At 48.7% G+C, this 25417-nt stretch overlaps 1 protein-coding gene across 1 annotated transcript in view; it reads right to left on the reverse strand.

Annotated features, from left to right (window-relative positions):
- Window positions 1–25417, reverse strand: part of LOC144822549 (uncharacterized) — an 88291-nt gene that overhangs the window by 19266 nt on the left and 43608 nt on the right. The window contains exon 2 of the mRNA XM_078680258.1: window positions 17383–18726. Within this exon, the coding sequence (XP_078536384.1) occupies window positions 17383–18694 (1312 nt within the window). The 5' untranslated portion in view covers window positions 18695–18726. The remainder of the gene's footprint in view (window positions 1–17382; window positions 18727–25417) is intronic.

Raw genomic sequence — 25417 nt, forward strand, 5'->3', positions numbered from 1 at the left:
GCAAATCTGGTGTCAAAATAAAGGAGGTTATTCTGCATAACAGGTAGGAAAAGCAATCAATTAATAACCTGTAGCACAGATTTATGTGTATATATACGTGAAAGAATGTATCCCACAGAAAACAATATGTGGCCAACTTGATTTTCCCCATTAGCAAGCGATGGAGCACATGAGAGGCATCAAACAGGCAGACTTAAATTCACCAATGTCTAGAGATTTTGTAAAATGCCATGATAGCATTGTAGACGCGCTCAGAACCTTTGGCCTTATATCAGAGGAGGTGATCAAGAGAAGTATTTGAAAATAATCGAATTAAGATATAATACAGAGCTGGATATCCAGGAAGTCAAGGGCCTGAATAAAGATGAGGAATTACACGGGCACATAGGATGCTTACTGATGTCGAATCTCCACACTTTCCCACTACTGACACATGTTAAAACAAGCATTTACAATGCAATGGTTTCGCCTTTGGAAAAGTTTGAGCTATTGGCATTGTAAATGACAAAATTTGTATTTATGTGTTGGTTTTGAAAACAGATAAATAAATGGTATTGTTATTTACATTGCCTTTAGCTTTATCTCTCGCAAATGTGAGACCTATTGTACCCTACGGATGAGCTCAGCAGACAGAAATTACTACCACACACACACACCCAGAGCCAGCCACACACACACACCCAGAGCCAGCCACACACACACACCCAGAGCCACACACACACACCCAGAGCCACACACACACACACACCCAGAGCCATACACACTCAGAGTCACACACACACACACACACCCAGAGCCCCCCCCCACACACAACACAGAGCCCCCCACACACCCACACAGAGCCCCCCACACACCCACACAGAGCCCCCCACACACCTACACAGAGCCCCCCCACACACCCACACAGAGCCCCCCCACAAACCCACACAGAGCCCCCCCACACACCCACACAGAGCCCCCTACACTGCGAGCCCCCTCACACTGCAAGCCCCCCCACACACCCACACAGAGCCCCCCCACACACAGCGAATCCCCCACACACTGCGAGCCCCACAAAGCACATATTACTGTAACCATTTAAGGAGATAATAGGTGCAGTAACAGCAATATGCACAGCATGATCACAAATGTGCTTCCCTCATGAGTTTGTAGGCATGGGCCCATGGAAATGAGAAACCTCGGGCACTGGACCCGTGCCATATTAATTCCGTGGGTACCGTAGCACCCCCACACACCCACACAGAGCCCCCCCACACACTGCAAGCCCCCCCCACACACTGCGAGCCCCACAAAGCACATATTACTGTAACCATTTAAGGAGATAATAGGTGCAGTAACAGCAATATGCACAGCATGATCACAAATGTGCTTCCCTCATGAGTTTGTAGGCATGGGCCCATGGAAATGAGAAACCTCTGGCACTGGACCCGTGCCATATTAATTCCGTGGGTACCGTAGCACCCCCACACACCCACACAGAGCCCCCCCACACACTGCAAGCCCCCCCCACACACTGCGAGCCCCAAAAAGCACATATTACTGTAACCATTTGAGGAGATAATAGGTGAAGTAACAGCAATATGCACAGCATGATCACAAATGTGCTTCCCTCATGAGTTTGTTAGCATGGGCCCATGGAAATGAGAACCCTCGGGCACTGGTGCAATGATTGTGAGCCAAAGAGAGCTGGGCCAGTGCACTCCCGAGGGCTTTGAAGGATGCAAGGAGTTCCCAAGGACTCTCAGTCGTGTGCACGCACTGACTCACTGACAATACCTGCTTGCCGTGGGAATCACTGCCCCCTCTTTCAAACTCAGGATGGCAGTGAAAGGCTGACCAGAGCCACCAAGGGGCTAGTACCCCAGTCACTAATACGCTGGTCAGTCGTGCAGGAAGAGAGGGAGGGGTAATGATGTGCCTGGACTGTAGAAGGGAGTACTGTCCCAGTGGCACCTAGCACACTCAGTTCAGGGAGACTGCAGTGTGGGACAGGGCATCTAATGCATTATACAGGTGCAAGTATGTAACACGAGAGCAGCGGTGTTGAATCCGCTTTCCACTATAAACATGGAAAGTAGCATAATATGTATAGTAAAATGTCGCACATTTATATGCATAATTAATCTTATGCTTGTATAGCCTTGTAATATGCTTAATATCATTACCCAACTCAATGCTCTAAGAAATTAACTTTGATTTACCCTTGCAAGGAATTAAACTTTAGTTAAACGTTAACAGGCAGCTAATTGGAGGTAATAAGCATGCTCTGTCTTCACATCCATTTTAAGCAGCTCGTGAAAACACCAACAATTATGAATGAATGACTGTCCAAGCCGAGTCACCCACAGGGTAAAAAGAAAACTGAGCACTTCCTTCTTGACTTTGATGTGTAGAATATTTCAACTATGTTCACAACAACGTTGCGACTAATGCTCCATTCGGAAAGGACATAAACAGTAATCACCACTCTGGCAGGAAGAGATGGCCAGGCGACGAGCAAGCATGTTCCACGACGGCAACCGCACTGAGAAAAAACACCCACGCAGTCTGGTCGAACACTCGACCTAAATGTATTAGAGCTGACTCGGGGGTCCTGTGGGTTTCTTAGAGAACACGAGGAAAGGACGAGATGTGCAGCAGATACTGGAAAGGGGGCGCAGATTGTGAAACTCAGCTAAGAGTATCAAACAAGCATTTACAATGCCGGAGATACGGACAGCGGGAAGGGGGGGATTGGGAACGGGCACACATGGACAGCGGGACATAAACAGTAATCACCACTCTGGCAGGAAGAGATGGCCAGGCGACGAGCAAGCATGTTCCACGACGGCAACCGCACTGAGAAAAAACACCCACGCAGTCTGGTCGAACACTCGACCTAAATGTATTAGAGCTGACTCGGGGGCCGTGTGGGTTTCTTAGGGAACACGAGAAAAGGACGAGATGTGCATAAGATACTGGAAAGGGGGCGCAGATTGTGAAACTCAGCTAAGAGTATCAAACAAGCATTTACAATGCCGGAGACACGGACAGCGGGGGGGAACGGGCACACCACGTACAGCGGGAGGGGGTGGCGGGAACGGGCACACATGGACAGCGGGAGGGGGGGGTCGGTAACGAGCACATGGACAGCGGGAGGGGGGGCGGGGGAAGACAGGACAGTAAGCACTCTCCAAGGACGACTTCTTCCGGCAGCTTTCGGTGGAATGACCAAAAAAAAACATCCCCCCCCAAAAAAAAATAAACACGCCCACAGCCGCATGACGTGGGCAAAATGCGAAAAACTGTCGGGAAAGCCCACGAATCTGGTCCGGCCATGACGGACAGATCTCTGTTCCAATGGCTATCCTCCATTTATGGAGCTAGCCAATGGAACAGAGAGGCGGCACTAACATCCATACTGTAACTCATAAGATTTCGCCTGCGCAAAAGTCTACTGCGCAGCTTTCGGCGAGGCGAAACCTAAAAAGCCACCATTTCCTTGCAAGATTAAAAATAAAGAATTTCTTTACATTTCTCGGTGCTCTATTTAGGGTAAGGGGGGTAAGAAGGCGTAAGAAGTTGGACTTAAAATCAGTGATACCACCGCGATCCCCTGCGGCTACAAAATCACCCGCAAATACAGCGTCGACTAGTGTGTTGCCTTTAAGTAATTCAACATGCTTGACAATTTTCTATTATCAACTTAAAGACTTCGGATTGATCCAGATATTAAGTCCAGAGGTTGACAAGTATATGTTTGCTTCTGTAGAGCTCCATGGGCTCAATGCTAAGAAGATTAGTCAAATGCACTGCACACATTCTGGAGATCGGCATCACAGCTGCAACCTTAGAGTCATGCCTACAGCACTAGAATGAGATAAAACTCCTCTAAGTGGGACACCCGTACATGTTATATTATTCAATAATCTGTAATGCCTGCAAACCTTTAGTTAAGTTCTACAAATAAATATGCACAGCTTATAAAATGTCTCTGGACCACTGTATCACAACTGCTTAACTTGGGCCAGAAATCCAGATTGTTAATGAATTGTCAACAGCTACTTTGGCCTTTTTCACAGATTTTCTTTTGAATGGGCTTAAAGCCGCAACCTACTTTCAAATATACCTCTGTAACCCACTTCAGGTGCACTCAGCTATTACCTTTTTCAACATGGAGTAATTCTTCCATCTGAACTTTAGTGATTTGAAAAGCATGCACAATATAGTTTTTAAAATGCATATTTACACGTGTCTCTTGGGCTTACACTATTTTCATGCTATTGACTTCCACATGTACATTCAGTCACCTTATGCTGCATATGTCTATGATGTCATCAGTGATGTCATCAGTAATGCTGTTTGAGAGCTCAAAAGTGATCACATCAATGATGTAATTTAACATATCATGATTGATCTAATATGTGAGGGCATAAGCAGAGTATGGTGGGGGCACATGTAACGGTTAGATCAGTAAATTATACCTGGCGAACTTCAGGTTTGTTTTTCGTTCCTTTTTACCTTATTTCAACACCTAACTAAGACAGAGAGGAAGAGAGAGATAGGTTCGGGGTGATTCGTCAAGCAGGGACCAAGAAAAAGGGGAGTGGGGGTCCCAAAACACGTTTTCCCAATGCAACTTCCCATAGGATTTTCAACAGGCCTACAGCTCAAACCGCTGAACGGAATTACACCACATTTAGCAGAAATCTAGATCTTGGTCCAGAAAGAGTTCATTGTAATTTGGTGTAAATCTGTTGTGTAGTTTTGGAGTTCTATAAGAAAAAAGATTTATGTATATCTTGGGAGCAGATCCACGCACCAACAGCAATGCTGTGATTGTCTGGCTGGAAACCATGACAAAAGTTGCAGTCACCATTTTGTGAATTGGGACAGGGGTTTCGGGTGGGGCAATAAAGTGTAAATAGGATTTGAGGGGTCAGGATAGAGGTATACTGACCCCATGGGACTAATGTAGGGGTCTGTGGAGGGCCCCTCTTGGGAAAGAAATTGTCCAAAAACATTGTATTTTTGCCGCAGGAGGATCCACCACGCCGCTCAGCGCGCACCCCCCGTGTGAATCGGTGGGGATTCGCGGATCCAGAGCCCAATTACAACAAGTATTGGCACAGGCAATAGGCCTCGCTGTTTGGACCAATAGTCTTTACTAATGCTGGGCAGCATAGACTAAAAAAAAGCTACTTAAAAAAATTGATCTTCACATTTTATTTTCTCTTCGCTCAACAGGAAAACCTTTGACACAGCTGTTTGGGGTAATAGAAAGAATTATTTTTCAGGCAAGCAAATCTGACTGTGCACCCCCTGCTTTTATTGCATTTGCACTAAATTGCACCTTTCCTAAATATTTTCAGAATAAAGTGCTAAATCCACAGACCAAGAATTATAAATAGGCCCTGATTTTGACAGGAGGATATTCTTCTCGTTTGCTAGAACTAACCCCAGCGTGTTTCTGTTTCTGCGACGTGAAGTTGTTGCATGGGAGTGCTGTTTAACTGCAAGGAAATATTACTGTGGTTGTTTTTGGATCTGGCAGGCCACGCCACGGCCATAAATGAAAGATAAAGAGAGAGGCAGAGACTGGGGCATTGAAAGAGGCAGACACCATCAGTGGAAGAGAGAGAGTGGAAAAGCAGAAAAGAGGCAGACACAGGCACAGAGAAAAAGACTGATTCTGGGGCACAGGGAGAGGCAGAGACAAGGTATGGAAAGATAGAGATTAAAAGTTAGTGGAAATGATAGAGGCAGACAGCAGACAAGACCAACAGAGACAGAGAAAGAAAGATGCCATGGAAAACAGTCGAGTTTGAGAGGTTTGAACTGCTTCCGCAGTCTGTAATGGCAGACCTGCTAACATCGGATTAGTTGGGTCACTCAGGGTGGCACAAACAGAGCTTCAGGCCCTAATGATCCCTTTAATGGCCCTGCCCTGGGTACCACAGGTACCACATACTAGTGACTTATAAGCGGGTTAAAGTCCTTGCCAACTGGGGTTACCAATTCACATGTAACAGTTTTTGGGAGAGAGCACAGGCTCAGGGGGCTGGTTAGCAGGTTTCTGTGCTCTTTCAGAGTCAAAGCCATCAGCATTGGGAAAAAAGTGTGTGGTTACAGGGGTGACCATATAAAAAGGGCACTGTCCTACATCATCCTTTAACCATAATAGATCTGATCGATAACCTCGCCAACCTCAGACTGGAGCAACTCGTCACAATGCCCACCCACTCCACCGGCCACACGCTCGACCCCGTTTTCTCCTCAAGCCCGTACGTCTCCATCAGCCACACCACCGAACTCCTCTGGACTGACCACCGCTGCATCCACTTCGCCTTCCAGAAACCCACCACACACCTCCGCACCCAACAGATCCCCCGCCGCTGCTAGAGCAAAATCACCGAAGACCAACTACACGCAAACCTCGCTCTCGGCCCACCCACCGAACCCTCGAACACAGACGACGCTGCCCACAGCCTCAGACGCTGGATCGAGGAGTGTGCCAACACCCTCGCCCCGCTGAAGAACCCCCCCCAAAAAGACACCAGCAAGAGGGCCAGCTGGTTCACCCCAGAACTCTTAGCCTCCAAGCAAGCCTGCCGGAAACTAGAGAAGAAATGGCACAGTGAACAAACTCCGGACAGCCACGCAGTACACAAGGACACCATCTGCAACCACCACCACCTCATCAGGGCGGCCAAGAGGACCTCCTTCAAAGACCACCTCAACAACAACGCACACAATAGCAAGGAGCTCTTCAACATCATGAAGGAACTCTCAATCCCCAGCTCTAACACCTACAACATCCCATCGTCGCAAGCCCTGTGCAACTCCCTCGCCACCTTCTTCCACCGAAAGATAGCAGACATCCACGACAGCTTCAACACCCAAAAAGCCCCAACAGACAGCAACACTACAGACCCTCCGTACACCATCCGCCACGACCCCCTGTTAGCCTGGGCCAGCGTGAGCATCGATGACACCATTAAGACCATGCGCTCAATCCACTCCGGCTCTCCGTCAGACCCATTCCCGCACCACGTCTTCAACAGAGCAAACAGCTCCATCACACCCCACCTGCGCAACGTCATCAATCTCCCCCTCGAGACCACGTCCTTCCCAGAGATCTGGAAACACGCCGAGATCAACGCCCTACTCAAGAAACCTAAGGCAGACCCAAGAGACCTCAAGAACTTCCGGCCCATCTCTGCTTCCCTTCCCGGCCAAGGTCATCAAGAAAACAGTCAACAGACCGCTAACACGATACCTCGAAGAAAACAGAATCCTGGACCCTTCCCAGTCAGGGTTCCGCAGAAACCACAGCACTGAGACTGCCCGCATCGCCGCCACCGACGACATCAGGACCCTGCTGGACAATGGCGAGACCGCAGCACTCATCCTCTTAGACCTCTCTGCCACCGTCAACACCGATTGCCACCGCACACTACGCGCACACCTCCACGCCGCAGGGATCCGAGACAAGGCTCTGGAATGGACCACCTACTTCATCTCCAGCAGAACCCAGAGCGTCCGCCTCCCCCATTCCGTTCCAAAGCTTCCGAGATCATCTGTGGCATACCCCAGGGATCCTCCCTCAGCCCGACGCTGTTCAACATTTACATGGCCCCACTCGCACACGTAGCCCGACAGCACGACCTCAACATAATATCCTACGCCGATGACACTCAGCTGATCCTCTCCCTCTCCTAGGACCCCATCACCGCCAAAGCCAACCTCCACGAAGGAATGAAGGTCATCGCCGACTGGATGAAGACCAGCCGTCTGAAGCTGAACTCAGACAAGACGGAGGTCCTCATCCTCAGCTCCAACTCTTCAGCCTGGGATGGCTCGTGGTGGCCAACGGCACTGTGGGCAGCCCCGAAACCCACTGACCACGCACGCAACCTGGGAATCATCCTCGACTCAACGCTCTCAATGACCAAGCAAGTCAATGCCATCTCCTCCTCCTGCCTCAACACCCTCCGCATGCTCCGCAAGATCTACAGATGGATCCCGACAGATACAAGAAAAACAGTCACCCAGGCCCTCGTCAGCAGCAGACTCAACTACCGAAACGCCCTCTACGCGGGAGCCCCGACCAAGCTCAAACGACTACAACGCTTCCAAAACGCCTCAGCACGACTGATCCTCGACGTAAGACGCCATGGCCACATCACCCCCCACCTGAGAAACCTGTACTGGCTCCCCGTCAACAAGAGGATATCCTTCAAGCTCCTCACCCACGCACACAAGGCACTCCACAAGACTGGCCCAGCCAACCTCAACAGATAGCTCTCCTTCTACATCCCCCACCGCCAGCTTACCTCCAACGACCTCTCACTCACCACCATCCCGAGCATCTGAAGAACAACCACCGGTGGGAGATCCTTCTCCCACCTCGCCGCCAAGACATGGAACACCCTCCCACTGAGCCTACGACAGACCCAAAACCTGCTGACTTTCAGGGGGATACTCAAGACCTGGCTGTTCGATTAGTAGCGCCCCCCCAGCACCTTGAGACCCTCGCGGGTATGTAGTGCGCTTTAAAAATGATTGATTGATTGATTGATAATAGATGAAATGACAACACTTGCTAGAGCAAACATCTTCTTAACATTGGATATGAAGACAGATGATGACATTTGTAGTTCCTGATGGAATAAATCAGTATTACACAATGCCATTTGGTCTGGCCCCTGCAGCAGCCATGTCCCAAAGAGGGATGGCAGAGGAGGTGAATGGTCTCTCTGAAGTTTTGGTTTTCCAAAACAATGCTTTGATTTTCGGCAAAGATTTCGATAAGCATATGCGTTCTCTTAGAATATCTTGAGAACCTTCCTGAAAAGAGGCTTGAGATTTAAAACAAAAAAAAAAGATAAATGTATGATTGGATGAATAATTTGGGCATGTGGTTTCAGCTAAAGAGATTTCACTATGGCCTGGCCTGTTGACAGTCACTAAAATACCTGTTCCAAAACACTGTGACCAACAACTTGAGTTTAAGGAAATTGTGAAGGGATGGGCGGAAATAGAAGCTAGGAGGCTTTAGGTGTATATCAATTGTTCTGGTTTATTTGTAGTTTGTAGAGAAAATCATGAGTTCTTCTCGAGCTGCTGTCCTGGCGGGTGGACGGAGAGTCTCTTGTGGTGTGTGTTCCTGTATCCTGGTGATTCCTGATATCCCCTTTGACTGTCCGTCCCCAGATGGCTTGAAAGTAAATTACTAGGTCAGGAGATGGGAAAGTGCCCGTCGCCACACCACGTTGTGCATGAAGAGGGGGTTAACGCCTATTTAATATGGCCCAGGGCTTAATGCCCCCCCGTGTAGGTAATTCAAGCCGAGTCACTCAGTAGTTATAGGAAGAGAATCACCAGAGACGAGTATTAGCCCAAGACATCGGTAAACGGTGAAAGAAAAATAAAGGCAGAAACCAAGGAAATATCCTCATGAAAGAAAAGAAAATATGTAGCTTACTTTGGTGCAGTACAACCACCCCTAGACTTCCTCCCTGTGCCTCAATATGCACTCCCTTTCTAGCTTGGTGCAGTACAACCACCCCTAGACTTCCTTCCTGTGCCTCAATATGCCCTCCCCTTCTAGCTTGGTGCAGTACAACCACCCCTAGACTTCCTCCCTGTGCCTCAATATGCCCTCCCCTTCTAGCTTGGTGCAGTACAACCACCCCTTGGCTTCCTCCCTGTGCCTCAATATGTGTGTGTGTGTGTGTGTGTTTTTTTTAGGTCTGTTTCAGATGCTTCCTGTGCATCTGAAATTTGCCATTGTGCTTGTGGACTACATGTCAAATTGGTTGCTAGTACGGTTTGTACATGGCAGAGAGGGTTTTCTGGGTGAGTTGGTATCGGATAATAGTGTACAATTTGTCTTGAGTATTTGGATGGGACTGGTGTCAAGCATAAATGTGCTTGTCTTCATCACCCACAGAGTAATGGCCAAGCAGAGAGGATGAACAGATTGGCCAATCAGGGTTTTTTTTTTTTTTTTTTCCAGGGCAGGTAGCAAAGTGGACGATGCTGTCAGGGCGATGCTTACAGCTTATTGCAACACACTGTACTGCACCATTTTGTGCAGAGAGGCAGAAACTTGCATGATTTGGACTTCGTAATATGCACTGAAGTGTCTAAAGAGGGGCTAAGACACAATAGCTATCTAAAGAAGGAAGATAGATGAATTGACCTTCAAAAGATACATGTGAGGAGGAGGAGCTACGCGCGGATCCAAGATGGACGCGTGAGCACAGGGCTCCCGAGACCCCTTCGGCCACCCTCATCTATCCTGAAACAAATCCTGATTTGGACGACGGGTATTTTTTGCTGATGCCCTGCTGATATTAAAAACTTTTTCTACAACTCGATTTGGCCGCCGGGAACTGGACTTGCCGCACCTCGTATTCTGAGGCCTATGGCAGAGGCCATCCGGGGGCTTGAGTTCCCGAGGTACCCAGGTGGCAATTGAACAACAACGGCTGGAGAGATGCTTCCGCTGCCCCTGTGGTACTTTCGGTTTCGGTTTTGGCCATTGTTGACGCCAACTCATTGCTGATTGATGCTGCTGCCCTGGTCTAGTCGTCAATTCTACTCTGGCTGTCGTTCCTCGACCTCTCGACTCAACAAGCTTGCCATTGAGGGAATCATTTTGACCAGATCCCAGAGGTCCAGTCGGAGCTCGTCGCCCAACATGGCGGGCAGGACGGACGCTGAGAGGCGCAACACCAGAGGCCCGAATCGAGGAGGGGCTGTTCAGGCCCAGACTATAGATCGCTTTACTCGCCCGAAGGGATCCCCAGGTGGACCGAGCAAGGCCCTCGGGGAGACTGGTGACGACACTCCTGCGACTGAAGAGCCGACTCTAAAGGATGTTATGGGCGCCATTGCCAGTATCCAGACTGCGATGGGTCAGCAGTATGAAACTCTAGCTACTAAATTGGACACGGTGGCAATCGAGGTCAACCTCATCAGGACGGACCTGGGGAAAACCAATGAACGGGTCAAGTCCCTGGACATCAAGACAGCGAGCCTGACTACGGATGTCTCGGATCTTCAGACCGAGGTCCGCGATCTTCGCATGGCCAGAGACTCGTTCGCCCGTCGGCTGGATGATTTCGAGAGCCGGGCCAGACGCAATAATGTCCGTATTGTAGGTGTTCCGGAGAACTCTACGGATGTGCCTGCGGACCTTTTGGTGGAGGACCTCATCCGGAACCACTTGGCACCAAAGGGCCTTAGTAATCTTTTTGCGGTGGAGCATGCTCATGGAATTCCAGGTGGGAAGCCCAAGCTTGGTGCCGCTCCGAGGCCTATAATAGCCAGGATTTTTAATTTCCGAGACAGAGACGCTAACCTGCAGGCCTCCTGTACTAATGGTCCCACTAAGTTTGAAAATGTGTCAATCAGTTTCTATCCGGACTTCACGCAGGCGGTGCAGAAACAACGTATGGGCTTTACGGGGGTGAAAAGGCGTCTCAGGGACATGGAACTGAAATATGCCATGCTTTTTCCGGCTCGCCTGAGGGTTGAACATAATGACCGTGCATTTTTCTTTGATCGCCCCGAGGTGGCCAGTGACTGGCTGGACAACCTGCAGACACAGCGCACCAGCCCGGAGAGTTCGAGGGGCACCGAGGGCGGCTTGGAAGAACAGGAGTAGTGAGTCGGTGCCGACGAGCCAATTTTTGGATGCTCTGCAGTGGCTCTGTGATAGCGATGTTTATAGGTTGTAGATACCCGGGGGTGGGGGGTTCGGGACTCTTCCTCCTCAGGGGACGTTTCTCTCTCTCTTCTTGTAGGTTAGTTTAATGGGGCGACAGGCACACTGCAAGTTGGGGTGGCTTTTTGGTCTACCGCAGGGGTGCAGGGTGGGGGGTTGTGTGTTGAGGGTTCCTTGGCAGGTGGTGGGGGGGTCTTTCCTTGTTTGCTTGTTTCGAGGCTCAGATTTGGTCGCTATTTTATCCTCTGTGCCTGTTTTGTGGTGGGGGGACTGTTTGTTCTTGTCTGGGATGGGGGGTAGGGGGCTGAGGGTGCTGAGCTGGAACGTTAATGGTCTCGGGGATAGGATAAAACGGGGGATAGTTTTACAGTATTTGAAACGACACTCCCCGGATATCGTTTTATTACAGGAGACGCATCTTGTAGGAAATATGTGCCACGCACTGAATAGACGAGGCTACCGCTTGGTGGCCCACTCTGGATTCACCACTGGATCGAGGGGGGCGGGTATCCTGGTTAGAAACTCCCTCCCCCTCGAAGTAGATGACAAGGTGTTAGATGATAGGGGTCGCTATGCTGCTGTCGTGGGTCGATGGGAGGGGAAGACGGACTCCATTTTGTCTGTGTATGTTCCCCCTGGTCTACAGTCCACCACGTTTTCTGATTTGGGTGGGGTGGTCCTGGGACTCCCCGATGGCTTGCTGGTAGTGGGTGGCCATTTTAATTTGGTGGTTAGTGGAGAGGAGGATCGTAGCCCTCGTAGAACCCTCCCCACGTCGCAGTGATGGCTGGGGAATTTCTTGGACACATTGGGATTAGCGGATTGTTGGAGACAACTCCATCCTGGACAGCTCCAATACACCTTTTATTCAGGGGCTCATGGTAGTCTCTCGAGACTCGAATACATCCTTATACCAGCGGCACAGATGGTCTCCGTGAGGGAAATTAGGCATTTGGCAACGGGGATCTCGGACCACTCCCCACTATGGCTCACTATTGACGTGCGGCTGGAGTCCGGGGGCCGGGTCGCTCCTATTAATCCGTGGCATCTTCGTAAGCCCTACATTGGAACGGAAGTGGTTAAGTGTATGGATTACTACTTTGCTGAGAATGAGGGGTCAGTATCCTCCCCTGTTTCCGGGGTCAGACTCTCTCTTTCATTGCTAGCGAGAGGAGGCGCAGAACTATGGAAGTGGTACGTCTGGAAAACGATATCTCTGAATTGGAGGAGCGGATGGAGTCTGGAACTACGCCTGATAGCTTGCACTCCTTGGCGCTTAAACAGTCTGAATACAGAGCTCTGGTGACTGATGCGGCTAAGGCGATGAATCGTGAGCAGCAGGGGCGCCTGTATGATGTGGGTGACAAGGCGGGGAAATTGATTGCTTGGCTTGACAGAAGGGATAGATTGAATCGGGTGGTGCCTGTTATTAAGCGAGTGGATGGTGTGCGAGTGGTGGACCCGGTCGAGATAGTAGAGGTCTTTGCCCAGCACTTTCAGAAAGTTTATGCGCCGGTCTCGGACAGACCTGAGGAGGACTCGCACCTGTTGCTCCACGATATAACGTTGCCTAGTCTTTCGGACTCGGACAGGGAGCTTATGGAGGCGGATTTCTCTATTGATGAAGTAGCGCTTGCTATCCGTGCACCTCGCTCGGGTAGGGCTTCGGGCCGGAACGGTTTGCCAGTCGAGCTGTATAAGTTGTGCCCCGACAAAATGGCGCCATACCTTCGTCGGACGTTCTTGGCGTCGCGAGATCTCGGGCTTCTTCCCCGGGATCAGAGACTGGCATCCATTGTGGTCATCCACAAGGATGGAAAGCCTCGGGAACACTGTTCGTCATATCGGCCGATCTCGCTTTTGAATGTGGAGCCTAAGGTTCTTGTAAGATCTTGGCGAGCCGAATGGTCACGGTGATTGGCGATTTGGTCCACCCCGATCAGTCCGGATTTATCCCCCACCGTAATACCGCACTCAATCTTCGACATCTTCACGGTGTCTTGGCGAGGGCGGGGTCTCTTGAGGAACCGGCCATTTTGGTCTCCCTCGACGGCCTTCGACACGGTGGAATGGCCTTATTTGTGGGCTGCCCTTGCCAAATTTGGCTTTGGTCCTAAGTTTATTGGGTGGGTTAGACTTTTTTTTTTATATGAGCAACCGCTTGCACAGGTGGTGGTTAACGGAAGGGCCTCGGATCCTTTTGTCCTCGGGCGTGGCACGAGACAGGGCTGCCCTCTGTCGCCTCTCCTTTTTGCGCTTGCTCTTGAACCCCTTGCCGCGTGGCTCCGCTGGGAGCCCTCACTCAGGGGCATACGATGGTCCCCTACCTTTGAGGATCGGGTGTCGTTGTATGCCGATGATATACTGTTGTACCTTACTTCTCCCCGTAAGTCATTAGGTGTCCTGTTTGACGTCCTGAGCTCTTTCGGGAAGAACTCCGGTTTGGTTATCAACTGGGCTAAATCCTGCATTTACCCACTTGCAGGTGGACAACCTTCTTTGCCCCGTTTCTGCCCTATACCTGTCTCCAGCGTTGGTTTCAAGTACTTGGGGATCTACATTTCTATGGACCCCAAGGTACGATTTGAGCGGAATCTACTGCCTCCGCTTGCCCGACTTCGGTCGGATGTAGCGGCGTGGTGTGGATTGCCTCTGTCCCCTTTGGGGAGAGCGGCCTTGTTTAAAATTATGTCTCTTCCCCGATTTCTGTATGCCATCCAGAACACGCTCGATCTGGTTCCAGCTGGCTATTTCCGTGAAGTCGAGGGCCTCCAGAGGAAATTGGTTTGGGGCGGGCGACCGCGCATAGCGTTGGTGAAATTGACTTTGCCCTGGTATGACGGTGGTATAGCATTGCCGGATGTCAAACGCTATTATTGGGCGTCTCAGTTGAGTGCTATTAACCATGCCATGTATGGTCCTATTCCTAATCCCGCTTATGATATGGATAGGTGGCAACTACCGGGGGGCAATTATAATAGAGCGCTTTACTCCAGGACCGACAGGAGGAGTCTGACGGGCCCCACTGCGGTGGCAATAAGTGTATGGGATAGTGCAACATCGGCCACGGGCTGGACTGATAAACTCACTAGGGCGACTCCCCTATTTGCAGCTGAGAGATTGGGTGGTCTGTGGTCCTCGAAGGGATTCGATAGATGGGACCTTATCGGTATCAGCAAAGTGGGTGATCTTTGGGCCACTAACAGAGTCAAAACTTTTGACGAGCTAAAGCGGGAATATAAGCTGAGTGATAGGGATTATTTCCGATATCTTCAGGTTCGCCATGCACTTGATTCGGTCTTCCCTGCTGGTACTTCGATCCCTGAGTCTTCTCCCCTGGAAGATAGAGTGCTGGATGGGCATGTCCCTGGCAGCACTATCTCTCTCATAAATAAAAAACGTATTAATGCCCGTTCGGACCTTCTTCTACAGCTGCGAGAGGCATGGACTGGTGACGGTCTGGAATTAGACGATGAAGACTGGCAGGCTGCAATATCCTCCCCAAAAGAAGTCGCTATTCCGGCGCGTCTCCGACTGGTGCAGCTGAAGATTCTACATCGTATCTATGTCACGGGTCCACGATTGATACATATGGGTTACTCTGTGGATGGGTTATGAAGGCGTGGATGTGGTTTGCTTGCTACCTTCCTCCACATTATATGGGAATGCCCGGGGGTAGTGGTTTTCTGGAATCGAGTGCATGTGGTGATGGGAGAAGTGACGGGCGTCGGGCTACTCCCCGAGGCCAGACGCTGTTTGCTGAATATTTGGGCACCGAATGACTGTACCGTTGCTCAGACTCAATGGGTCACGCTGGGCAACATGATTGCAAAGAGAGATATCGCTCAACTCTGGGGGTCTCATAGGGCACCGTTGGTCTCGACCTGGGAGGAGAGCATGGACTGGTGCATGTTTAGAGAAAAAATTGTGTACATCTCCCGAGGTAGCCCCAAGAAGTGGGGAAGGATTTGGGGTCAGTGGAACTCGTACCGTGGAGAGATTTGTGACCCTCCCCTTGCCGAGCCCCCTGACACTCCAAGATCTCCTTGACTGTAAGTTCCAGTACTTTGATTTTCTGTTCTTTGTGAAGTACTGCTCACTCTTGGTCCCCGCTCCCCACCTCCATGATTTTTTGATGCTTGCTTCTCGTTTGTCTCCCCCCCTACCGCACGTAGCAGTCCTTATACTAAAAATGTTGCCTCGATTCTTTTTCTTGTGGTTTTTCTTGTTGTTTTTATATAGTAAAACATAAAACCCTTTATTTATCCTCATCTGCCATATGCTCCGAATCACGTCATGCTTTTACGCTGCCGGTCCCTCGGGTTGTCGGCTGATGAGCTGTGTACTGATTTGTTCTTGCTATTTCGTATGACTGACCGGCCTTGGTGGTTGTAGGTCTGTATCTGCGTTCATTTTCCAAAATAAAGATTTTTCACAAAAAAAAAAAAAAAAAGATACATGTGATATCGTAAAGTTATTGGTCGCATAAACATGATCACAGAGCCAATAATCGTATGCAATCAGAGTACTCTGGAATGACTGGGGGAATCAGATGCTGAATTTCCACAGTAATTCCACATATCTCAGAGCCAAATTTCCACAGTAATTCCATATATCTCAGAGCAATCACCATTTACTTCACCCACCCTTCAGCAGAGTTTGTTTTATCGCTGATATTGCTGACTTGGAGGGAGGAAAGTGAGGGAAATGTAATAGGAGACAAAATGGCAGCCATAGCTAAGGCCTTATAATGGGGCCCATATTAGATCAAATAAACATAATAAAATATATCACCCTATCATGTATACTGTAATACAACTAACCCAGCTTGATATTCAGACCACCTTGTACTGTGCACATAACCCTACAAACCACACTTAATCTTGTAGCCTCTTTGAACTTGTACATTGTTCTACATGATGTAGTATGTTATAATACAACTGGCCCTCTCTGACCTGCAGGCCCCCCAGTTCTATGTGCATGTATCTACACACCACAGAAATAGACCACTTCTTATCGAAGGCTCTGGGATGCCACAGACCTTACCCTACGCATTCCACCACTACAGACCTGACTTACAGATCACTTGTCTTCTTCACACTGCCTTCCTCTCCTCCTAAGCAGCAGACCCTGACTGACCCAGAAATCCTCTTGTATTCTGGGCACTCACACATCACATAGACCCAGACCCATCTCTAAAGTGCTTTAGTTTGCACTAGCAACAAAAAAGGGCACTGTTACTCTCGGTGAATAACACCTCACTTTCATCTCACACTTAGGGGATGGTGAGTATCGTGGAGCTTCGATTGAAATCACAGATTCCGCCACTAATTCCTCAGAGGTCCTGTGCCCGGATAGGGGCGTCTCATGGACAGACTAGAATTCATGTCATTTTTTATGTGCAGAGTCCTAATTCTTAGCCGATCACTGAACGAGAAGGAGAAACTCCTTTGCGAAAAGAAAGGCGATACTAGGTACATAACCGCTTCTGGTGTACTCAAGGCCCCGCCCCCAAAGATACCAGTCCACACAACTCAGATTTGGCCCCCTGCAGGCCTTACTAAAAATCTGGAAAGATCCACTTTGGAAATATTTTATGTTACATTCCCTCAGAACTGTACAAGTTACTCGACATTCTGCATGGTCATTCAGTACGAAACAAATACCTGGAATGGCTTTGAGCAGCAATCCATCTGCGTCTGTATTTCCTCTCTCCAGTGGGTCTCTAGCGATAGCTCCATCAGTATCAGGAACATTCTGTGGTAGGAAGGATGAGGATCCAGATGGGCCCTGCGCATCAGCACATGTTGGTTGTAGGTCAGAGTTCTCATCTCGGTTCTCAGGGTGCAGTGGTTCTTGCTTGTAGTTCTGATCATAGTCCTCAGGGCCCAGTGGTTCTTGCTTGTAGTTCTGATCGTAGTCCTCAGGACTCAGTGGTTCTAGCTTATAGCCGCGCTCTGGACTGAGTGCCTCAAGGTGCATTGGTTCGTTCTTGCAGTTCTGATGTGGTTCATGTGCATCAGAGAGCACCTGCAGACATGTGTTGTGCTGCAGACTTTGGTCTTCTTGAAATGCTGGGTGTCTGCAGACGTTTTGCCGTTGACCGTCACCATCAAACCACAACAACTCTTGCTTTAGGAGTTCACTTGGTCCCTCCCCATCTGGGAGCACTGTTTGGCTGCAGTGGTTTCGCTGTGGCTCATGTCCCTCATGAAGCAGTAGCTGCAGGCAGATGTTCTCTTGTGCGCCCCAACTATCTGCATACAATGGTTCTTTCTTCACGTGCTCCTCTTGTTCCTGTTCAACTGGGAAAACTAGTTGTATGCACTGGTCCTGCTGTTGTTCCTGTCCATCATCAAACCTTGGTGAAAGACAAAGGCTTGGCTCACCTGGGATGACTTGAACATCTGGTGGAGGGCACCTGGAGACAGTACCGTCCTGCCGTGGTCCAGGGCCAGCCGGATACAGAGGTTGGAGGCACTGGCTCTGCTTTGGTTCATGCCCATGAGGTTGAAGACACTGATTCGGCTGTGGATCACGACCAGGTGGAGATGTAGATTGAAGGCATTGGTTCACCTCCTTGGTCCTGACTGAAAGATTGATCGGAGGGGACCTGCTGAGAGGACAATCTCTAACCACCACCGGACTGACCCTCTCCAAAGACAATGCCCCATTTTCAAGGTGATCTAGACCCTTTGCTATCCAGATTTGCTCCATAAGCCCTGCGACTCTTGACGGCACGTCCTCTAGGGTATTCTGCAAGTTATCCAGTTTGGCTTCCAACTGCTCCAACATAGATAAAAGGATCATGTTAGGCAGGTTCCCCGATAGCGCTTCCATTTCACAGTCCCTCTGAGCATCAATTTGGGATCTTGAAGAAGGCACATTATGGATAGGAGAAGAAGGGAGTGCAGCTCCTACGGGTTCAGATGAACACTGCACTTCTCCTTTTTGTCTTGGAACCTGCCTTTTCTCCATTCTGAAATTCTGATGTTCAAGTCCTCAGATGTCTGTGAAGGGGAAGAAAATAGAAAAGATGACACATTATCACAGGACAATTAGGTCAAAATACTCCTTCCTGTCTTACCACACGTTGTTTAAGTTTTAAATAAAAATTATTCAGTCCAGCTAATGGCTTGAAAGAACTAAATTGTCTCAAGAGCTGGAGAGGATCTACCCTGTTCAAGGTCAGGCTGTCCTCAAGGACATCAGGAGTTACCCTGCTACACATCTAAACCCCGCTCAGTGCTGCCCTTACGTGATATGGTGAGATTTCATGCAGGTCCGCTCTGCCCTGCCAGAGAGGACTCCCTATCCAGAGCTCATCTGTTAAGCTTCAAAATGTATCAGTATGACCTCATCAAACCTAACCCTATAATTTACCAGACCTATTACGTTTTTGTAATTCTTTAATTGATTTGTTATTAAAATTTGGTAAGCATCACCTATGGAACACATTACCTGAGCCACTACGTAAGGAAGGAAACCTCCTACGTTTCAGAAAGGGGTTGAAAACGTTGCTATTTAGGAGAGCCCTTTGAGCCACTTAGGCTAGTGGATGCCTCTGTATTGTCAAAGTTGTTGTTTACCATCGATTCCCAAGCGCTTAGAGGCCTGTAGGTGATTGAGCGCGTTATAAATCAAAAATAACAATAACAATAACAATAACAATAATAGATATTCTCTATGAAATTGAGCCTTGAGGAATAATAGATTTAAATTCCCAGATAAAATTACAAATTTGCTTGTCAGAAGCTACCTAGGCCACGTAATCTCTGCTGATGGGGTCTGCCCCAAAGATGAATTAATTAAAGCCACACAGGAAATACCTAAACCCATAAAGAAAGAAGAGGCACTCACGTTTTTGGTGAGAAACTTCTATTCTCAGTTTGTACCTAATTTACTTGTGCCATGTGAGCCCTGCTGTGGAAGGGTGCAGACTAAGTGTGGAGTAGGGAATACGAGAAGAATTTGCAGATGTTAAGGAGAGTCTTGTGAATGCTCACAGTCTGCATAGTTTTGCCCCATTGCATTGGTACGGACGCCAGAGACAAGGGCCCAGGAGTGGAACTGAAACAACGGCATGATCGGATAGCAAGTCATGATTGCCTTTGCATCTAGGGCTTTGCAGAGGCTGAATTTAGACATTCCACCACTGAGAAGGAGGCATTGGCCATGCTTTGGGCTATCAAAATAAACATTCTTGTGGAGTGTAGGAAACTGTAAGTAGAGGATGTTCAACCAACTGGACCCAATCTATGCAGCTGCTACCAGGTGCCTGCTTTCTAGTGTCAAATAAGAGGCAATCTCTTTCAGGCTTTTAATATGATACATGCACCATGACAAGACTCACAGACCTTGCCAGACCGAGAAAGCACTGTTGATCTTTACTTTCAAGCTCTACACATTTTGAGCAAATAGTGGTAGAGCGCCCATCTCCGAAGGCTAGTAGGCATCAAGCCATTAGTCATTATGACAATTAATAAGCAGAACTTCTGTCTTCTTTTTTTTTTTTTTTTTTTTAAGGTAAGACTTTATTTACATTTGTCAATTACACAATACAGCAGTCGCATATTCAATTATCGAACGTTACGCCATAGTTATTCTGTTGTTTGCAATACACAGCTATTTAGCCGACAACCTTCCGGTCCGGCAGCATTTGAGTATATCGTGTTCGAGACAATCCATCATGAATTTAAGAATCAGTTGTCTTACTTTTTCCATTTTGAAAAACAATAAACACAGACTCATCAGGAATAAAAAAAATCACATTATCAAGATTCAGTTATATAGTCGGGTCTCGGAGTAGAACCCTCCCAACTGTTCTGCAACGCACTGTCCACCTTTTTTTTACTACTAAAGTGGCAGATATCTATGCATCCTTTGGTGGTGATACAGGGGCTAGATCCACTGCTAGCAATAAGGAACTTCCCCATAATAACCATGACCATCTCTCCTCCTCTGCTGACACCTCTGAAGATCAAATTAGCCGACTTATTTCCATCACCAAGTCTGGATCTCCTCTGGACCCATGCCCTCCCTCAGTGATGGCTAATTTAAGTCAGGTGATTTCCCACCCACTCATGGAAATCTGTAACACTGCCTTTCAAACCGGATGTTATCCAGCTCCGTGGAAGAAGGCAGTGATTAAGCCTCTTCTGAAGAAGCCCTCCCTGGACCCCTCCGCCCCGGTCAGCTATAGACCAATTGCCTGTCTTCCCTTCCCGGCCAAAATTTGCGAAGCTCTGATGAATATACAGCTCTCAGAGTTCGTCGACACGTACCAACTCTTAGACGAAACGCAGTTTGGCTTCAGGAAGGGACACGGGACGGAGACTGCTTTAATAAAAGCCTCTGATGAAATCAGAACCATCATGGACCAGGGAGGAACGGCCATTTTAATTCTTCTGGATCTATCCGCTGCATTCGACACGGTCGACCATGCTATTTTGGTCGACCGTGTCACAGCTCTGGGGATTGACGGTTCGGCTAGAGACCTTATCTCATCTTTTCTGGCCGACCGCACTCAGACAGTTAAGTTGGGTAATTTCTACTCTCCCGTCTCTGCACTACCATGTGGAGTACCACAGGGCTCCTCGCTAAGTCCCACGTTATTTAACATCTACGTAGCGGACTTAGCGAGGGTAATAAAGGCCTATGGGGTGCGATTAACCTCCTACGCAGATGATACCCAACTGGTGCTGGCGATCCACAAGAATGGCACAGCAGTGGCAGCCAATTTTCAGGAAGCAATGCTTGCTGTCAGTACGTGGATGTCCTCCAATTGCCTACGGCTCAACTCGGATAAAACCGAGGTTATGACCTTTGGCAACCTCGCCCCAGAATGGTCCTCCATTTGGTGGCCCAAACAATTGGGCTCCCCACCTGTCCCAGTGGCAAAAGCGAGGAACTTGGGAGTCATCTTCGATAGCAAACTAACCTTCAACCTTCATGTTAACAAGGTTGTCTCCTCTGCCTTCTTCATGCTAAAGAAAATAAAGAAACTGCTGCCTTATCTCCCCTCCTCCGCCGGGAAGACCTTAGTTACCACTCTGGTATTTTCCAAAATGGATTATGGAAACGCCCTCTTCCTTAATACCCAGAAATCTGTGCTGTCAAAGTTACAGTCGGTACAGAATGCGGCTGCTAGAACTCTTTTAAACATCCCTCGCCGCCAGCCTACTACTCTTGCCATCCGCCAGCTTCACTGGCTCAGAGTAGAGAGCCGTATTAAGTTCAAGGCCCTCTGCATTGCCTATAAGGCAGTGCATGGAACAGGACCCAAATTCCTGACTGAGGCACTCCAGCTGTACACCCCCAAAAGACTGTTGAGATCTGCCAACACTTGCCTTCTTCCTGTACCTCGCACCAGAACGGCAACTTGGGGAGACCGTCGCTTTTTAGTGGCCACACCAAAACTCTGGAACCTTCTTCCATTAAATATCAAAAATGCCCCCAACCTGATGAGCTTCCGGAGGCTCGTAAAGACATGGTTATTTGACCAGTGAATTCTATTATTATGGTCCTGTTAGCTCACACATGCGCCGAGACACCCCAGGGTATTTGTTTGCGCAATAAAAATCACAAAAATAAATAAATAAATAAATAAATAAATAGTCAAACATTCCTATCAGTGGGTTTTCCCTAGTGCCATTCCGTTCCCCGCTAGCGGGCTTCTAAAGATCTACCCCTTTTAGCCCGTAACCCTCCCAGTAGACAGATATCGGGTATTTATCAGCCCCCCTACACATTCTCCTCATCTGAGCTGTCATCTTCCTCCTCCGGTAAAGGTTCACATATATCACCCCTATATTTATTCCAAGGTAACCATATCTTGTTCCATTTGCGAGGGTTAGCTCTTAATTTGTAAACCGCTCGCTCGGTCATCATCAGCCCATCCATGTGTTTGCCCCATTGCGTCGGCGTCGGTGTTTCCGCTGCTCCCCATTTCTGCGCTATGTCACGTTTGGCCGTCATCATCCCTATCGTAACCCACAGCTGCCCCAGGCGTGTTAAATCATTCATCCCCCATATATTTAACAAACAGACTCTCGGGTCCGGTGTGAGCGATACTTCTAGTGTCTGAGAGATAGTCCTCATAATACGTTTCCAGTATTCAGTAATTATCGGGCACCCCCAGAGTGTGTGTAGCAGTGTCCCCTCCTCACCACAGCCTCTCAGGCAACATGGATGATCAGCCCTATGTATTCTGTATAAAGTAGTTCTGGTGTAATACACTCTGTGTAATATTTTAAATTGTATCAACCGAAAGCGGGCCGACACTCCCGCCTCCCGTGGGGATGCCAACGCGGCATTCCAGTCTGTTTCGTCCATGTCTCCCAGTTCCGCCTCCTATGTATCTCGCAATTTAGTTAATGGATCAGGTAGGTTGTTCAGCAGTTTTTGATAAGTGAGTGAAGTAGCCCCCTTTTGCATAAAATCAGAGAGGAGGCGGTCTTCCAGCGGTGATGATTCGGGGACCTGCATCCCTGGCTTGATGGCTGCCCTCAATGCATGTCCAATCTGTATGTATCTATAGGTTTCTGTAGGTCTCAAGCCATATTGTTGTTGTAAGAGTGGGAATGGGATCATGCCTGTACTAGTCCATAAATCTCCCACTGTGGAAATTCCTATATTGTCCCATTGGGTGAATCCCTTATTGTTTCTCAAACAACCCAGTGACCTAGTGTCCCACAGAGGCGTAAGTTTAGTTATTACATCCTTCCACTTCAATCTAGTCTGTGCCTTGTGCCAAAGTATTACCGTGTGTTTCGTCGGGCCCATCAGTTTTGCCATTAGACTTTTATTATATAACGGCGCCAGTAGATTATGCGTGCCTAACTGTGTTCTGTCTGCCCTGAAAGCTGGGTCGTCTTGTGATGCGTGCATCCATTGGTTTATCACCTTGAGCTGGGATGCCCAGTAATATAACTGTATATTTGGCAGTGCAATCCCACCGTCATACCACCCACGGTTGAGTTTTACATGTGCTACCCGAGCCGGGCGCCCTCCCCATACCAAACCTGAAAGTATCGCTGTCACCTTTTTAAAATACGAGGGTGGAACTAGGGTCGGCGTATTTTCCAATACATACAAAAAACGTGGGAGTGCCTTCATTTTAAACAGGGCTGCTCTACCTAATAGTGTCAGTGGTAAATTTGTCCAGTATCGTGCATCCGCTTTTAAGCGAGTAAGTGGAGGTAACAGGTTTAAAGTAAAATGAAGCGAGGCATCTCGGGCGATGTGGATTCCTAAGTATTTAAACAAGGAATCTGCAATTGTCAACGGACATTCAACAGGTAGACGTGGCAGAGGACCTTTTAGTTCATAAATGACCGATTTCGACCAGTTTATAGTGTAGCCAGAGTGTATACCATGCGTAGTGCATAAGTCTAACAGTATGGGGATGCCAGTGGCCGGGTCGGACAAGTATATTAACATGTCATCAGCGTAGAGGGAAATCTTATCTTCCCAGTGTTCCCCCCCACCCACCCCTTTCAGTAATGGAGTATCTCTAATGATCGTTGCCAGCGGTTCTATGACCAACGCAAACAGCAAGGGAGAGAGCGGGCAGCCCTGCCTCGTTCCTCTGGCCAATGGTATTTCTCGTGAAATGTGGCCATTAGCCGTCACATGTGCAACAGGGTCTGTGTATAGGAGTTTTATCCAGGCGATGAATTTAGGGCCGAAGCCCATGTGTGCCAAGACTGCAAAGAGGTATGGCCACTCCACTAAGTCGAACGCCATCCTGGCGTCTAGTGATAGAATGACTGCTGGTTCCGTCAATAGGGGGGCCCTCGCCAGTGCGCCATGGACTCGACGGAGGTTCAGTGACGTGCTCCTATGGGGCATAAATCCGGATTGGTCTGGATGAATCAGTCGGGACAGCTGAGGCATCAATCTGGTTGCCAATGTTTTCGCCAATATCTTAGCTTCTGCATTGAGCAAAGAGATCGGTCGGTATGACGTGCACTCAGCGGGGGGCTTTCCAGGTTTTGGGATGGCAACTATAGTAGCCATCCGTTGATCCAGGGGCAGGATTCCCCGCTCCAAGCTATCATTGTACATGGACAATAACGGTCCACTTAGTGTGTCTACCATCATTTGATACCATTCCACCGGGATACCATTAGGGCCTACCGCTTTCCCTGTGTGCAGCGTACTTATTGCTGCTTGTAGCTCTTGTAGTGTCAGATCCGCCTCCAGTTCATCTACAACCTCTTGGGGTAAAGTCGGGGTGCGCACCGTTTGGAGGGCCAGTGTCGCTTCATTTGTCGTGATTACCCTTTCCGGAGTATAAACTCCTTGAAAGTGGTCCGCTAAGATATCAATTATTTCGGATGGACGTGAATGCAACTTCCCACTCGGGTCAGCCAGTTGTAGTATATTCCTGTGACCCTCTTTTTTTTTATCCAGCCATGCCAGTAATTTACTTGCCTTACCACCTATGTCGTATATTCTTGTTGTCGTCGCTGTTATATTCTCAATCGTTTGTAGCCGAACATGATCGGTATGTGCTTGCTGGCATAAATTAAGTGAGTGCAGTGTATCTTCTGTCGGGTGTTCCATGAGTGTCGCGTTTGCTGCTTCTAGGTTCAGTTCTAGCTCCCTCAGTTCCCTCTGCTTCGTGCGCTTATGCCCTGTTATCGTGGTGATGGCCTGACCTCTCAAAACCGTTTTATATGCTTCCCATAGGGTAGT

The sequence above is a fragment of the Lissotriton helveticus genome, chromosome 1_1 (genome assembly GCF_964261635.1).
Source record: "Lissotriton helveticus chromosome 1_1, aLisHel1.1, whole genome shotgun sequence".
In the NCBI taxonomy this organism is placed as follows: Eukaryota; Metazoa; Chordata; class Amphibia; order Caudata; family Salamandridae; genus Lissotriton; species Lissotriton helveticus.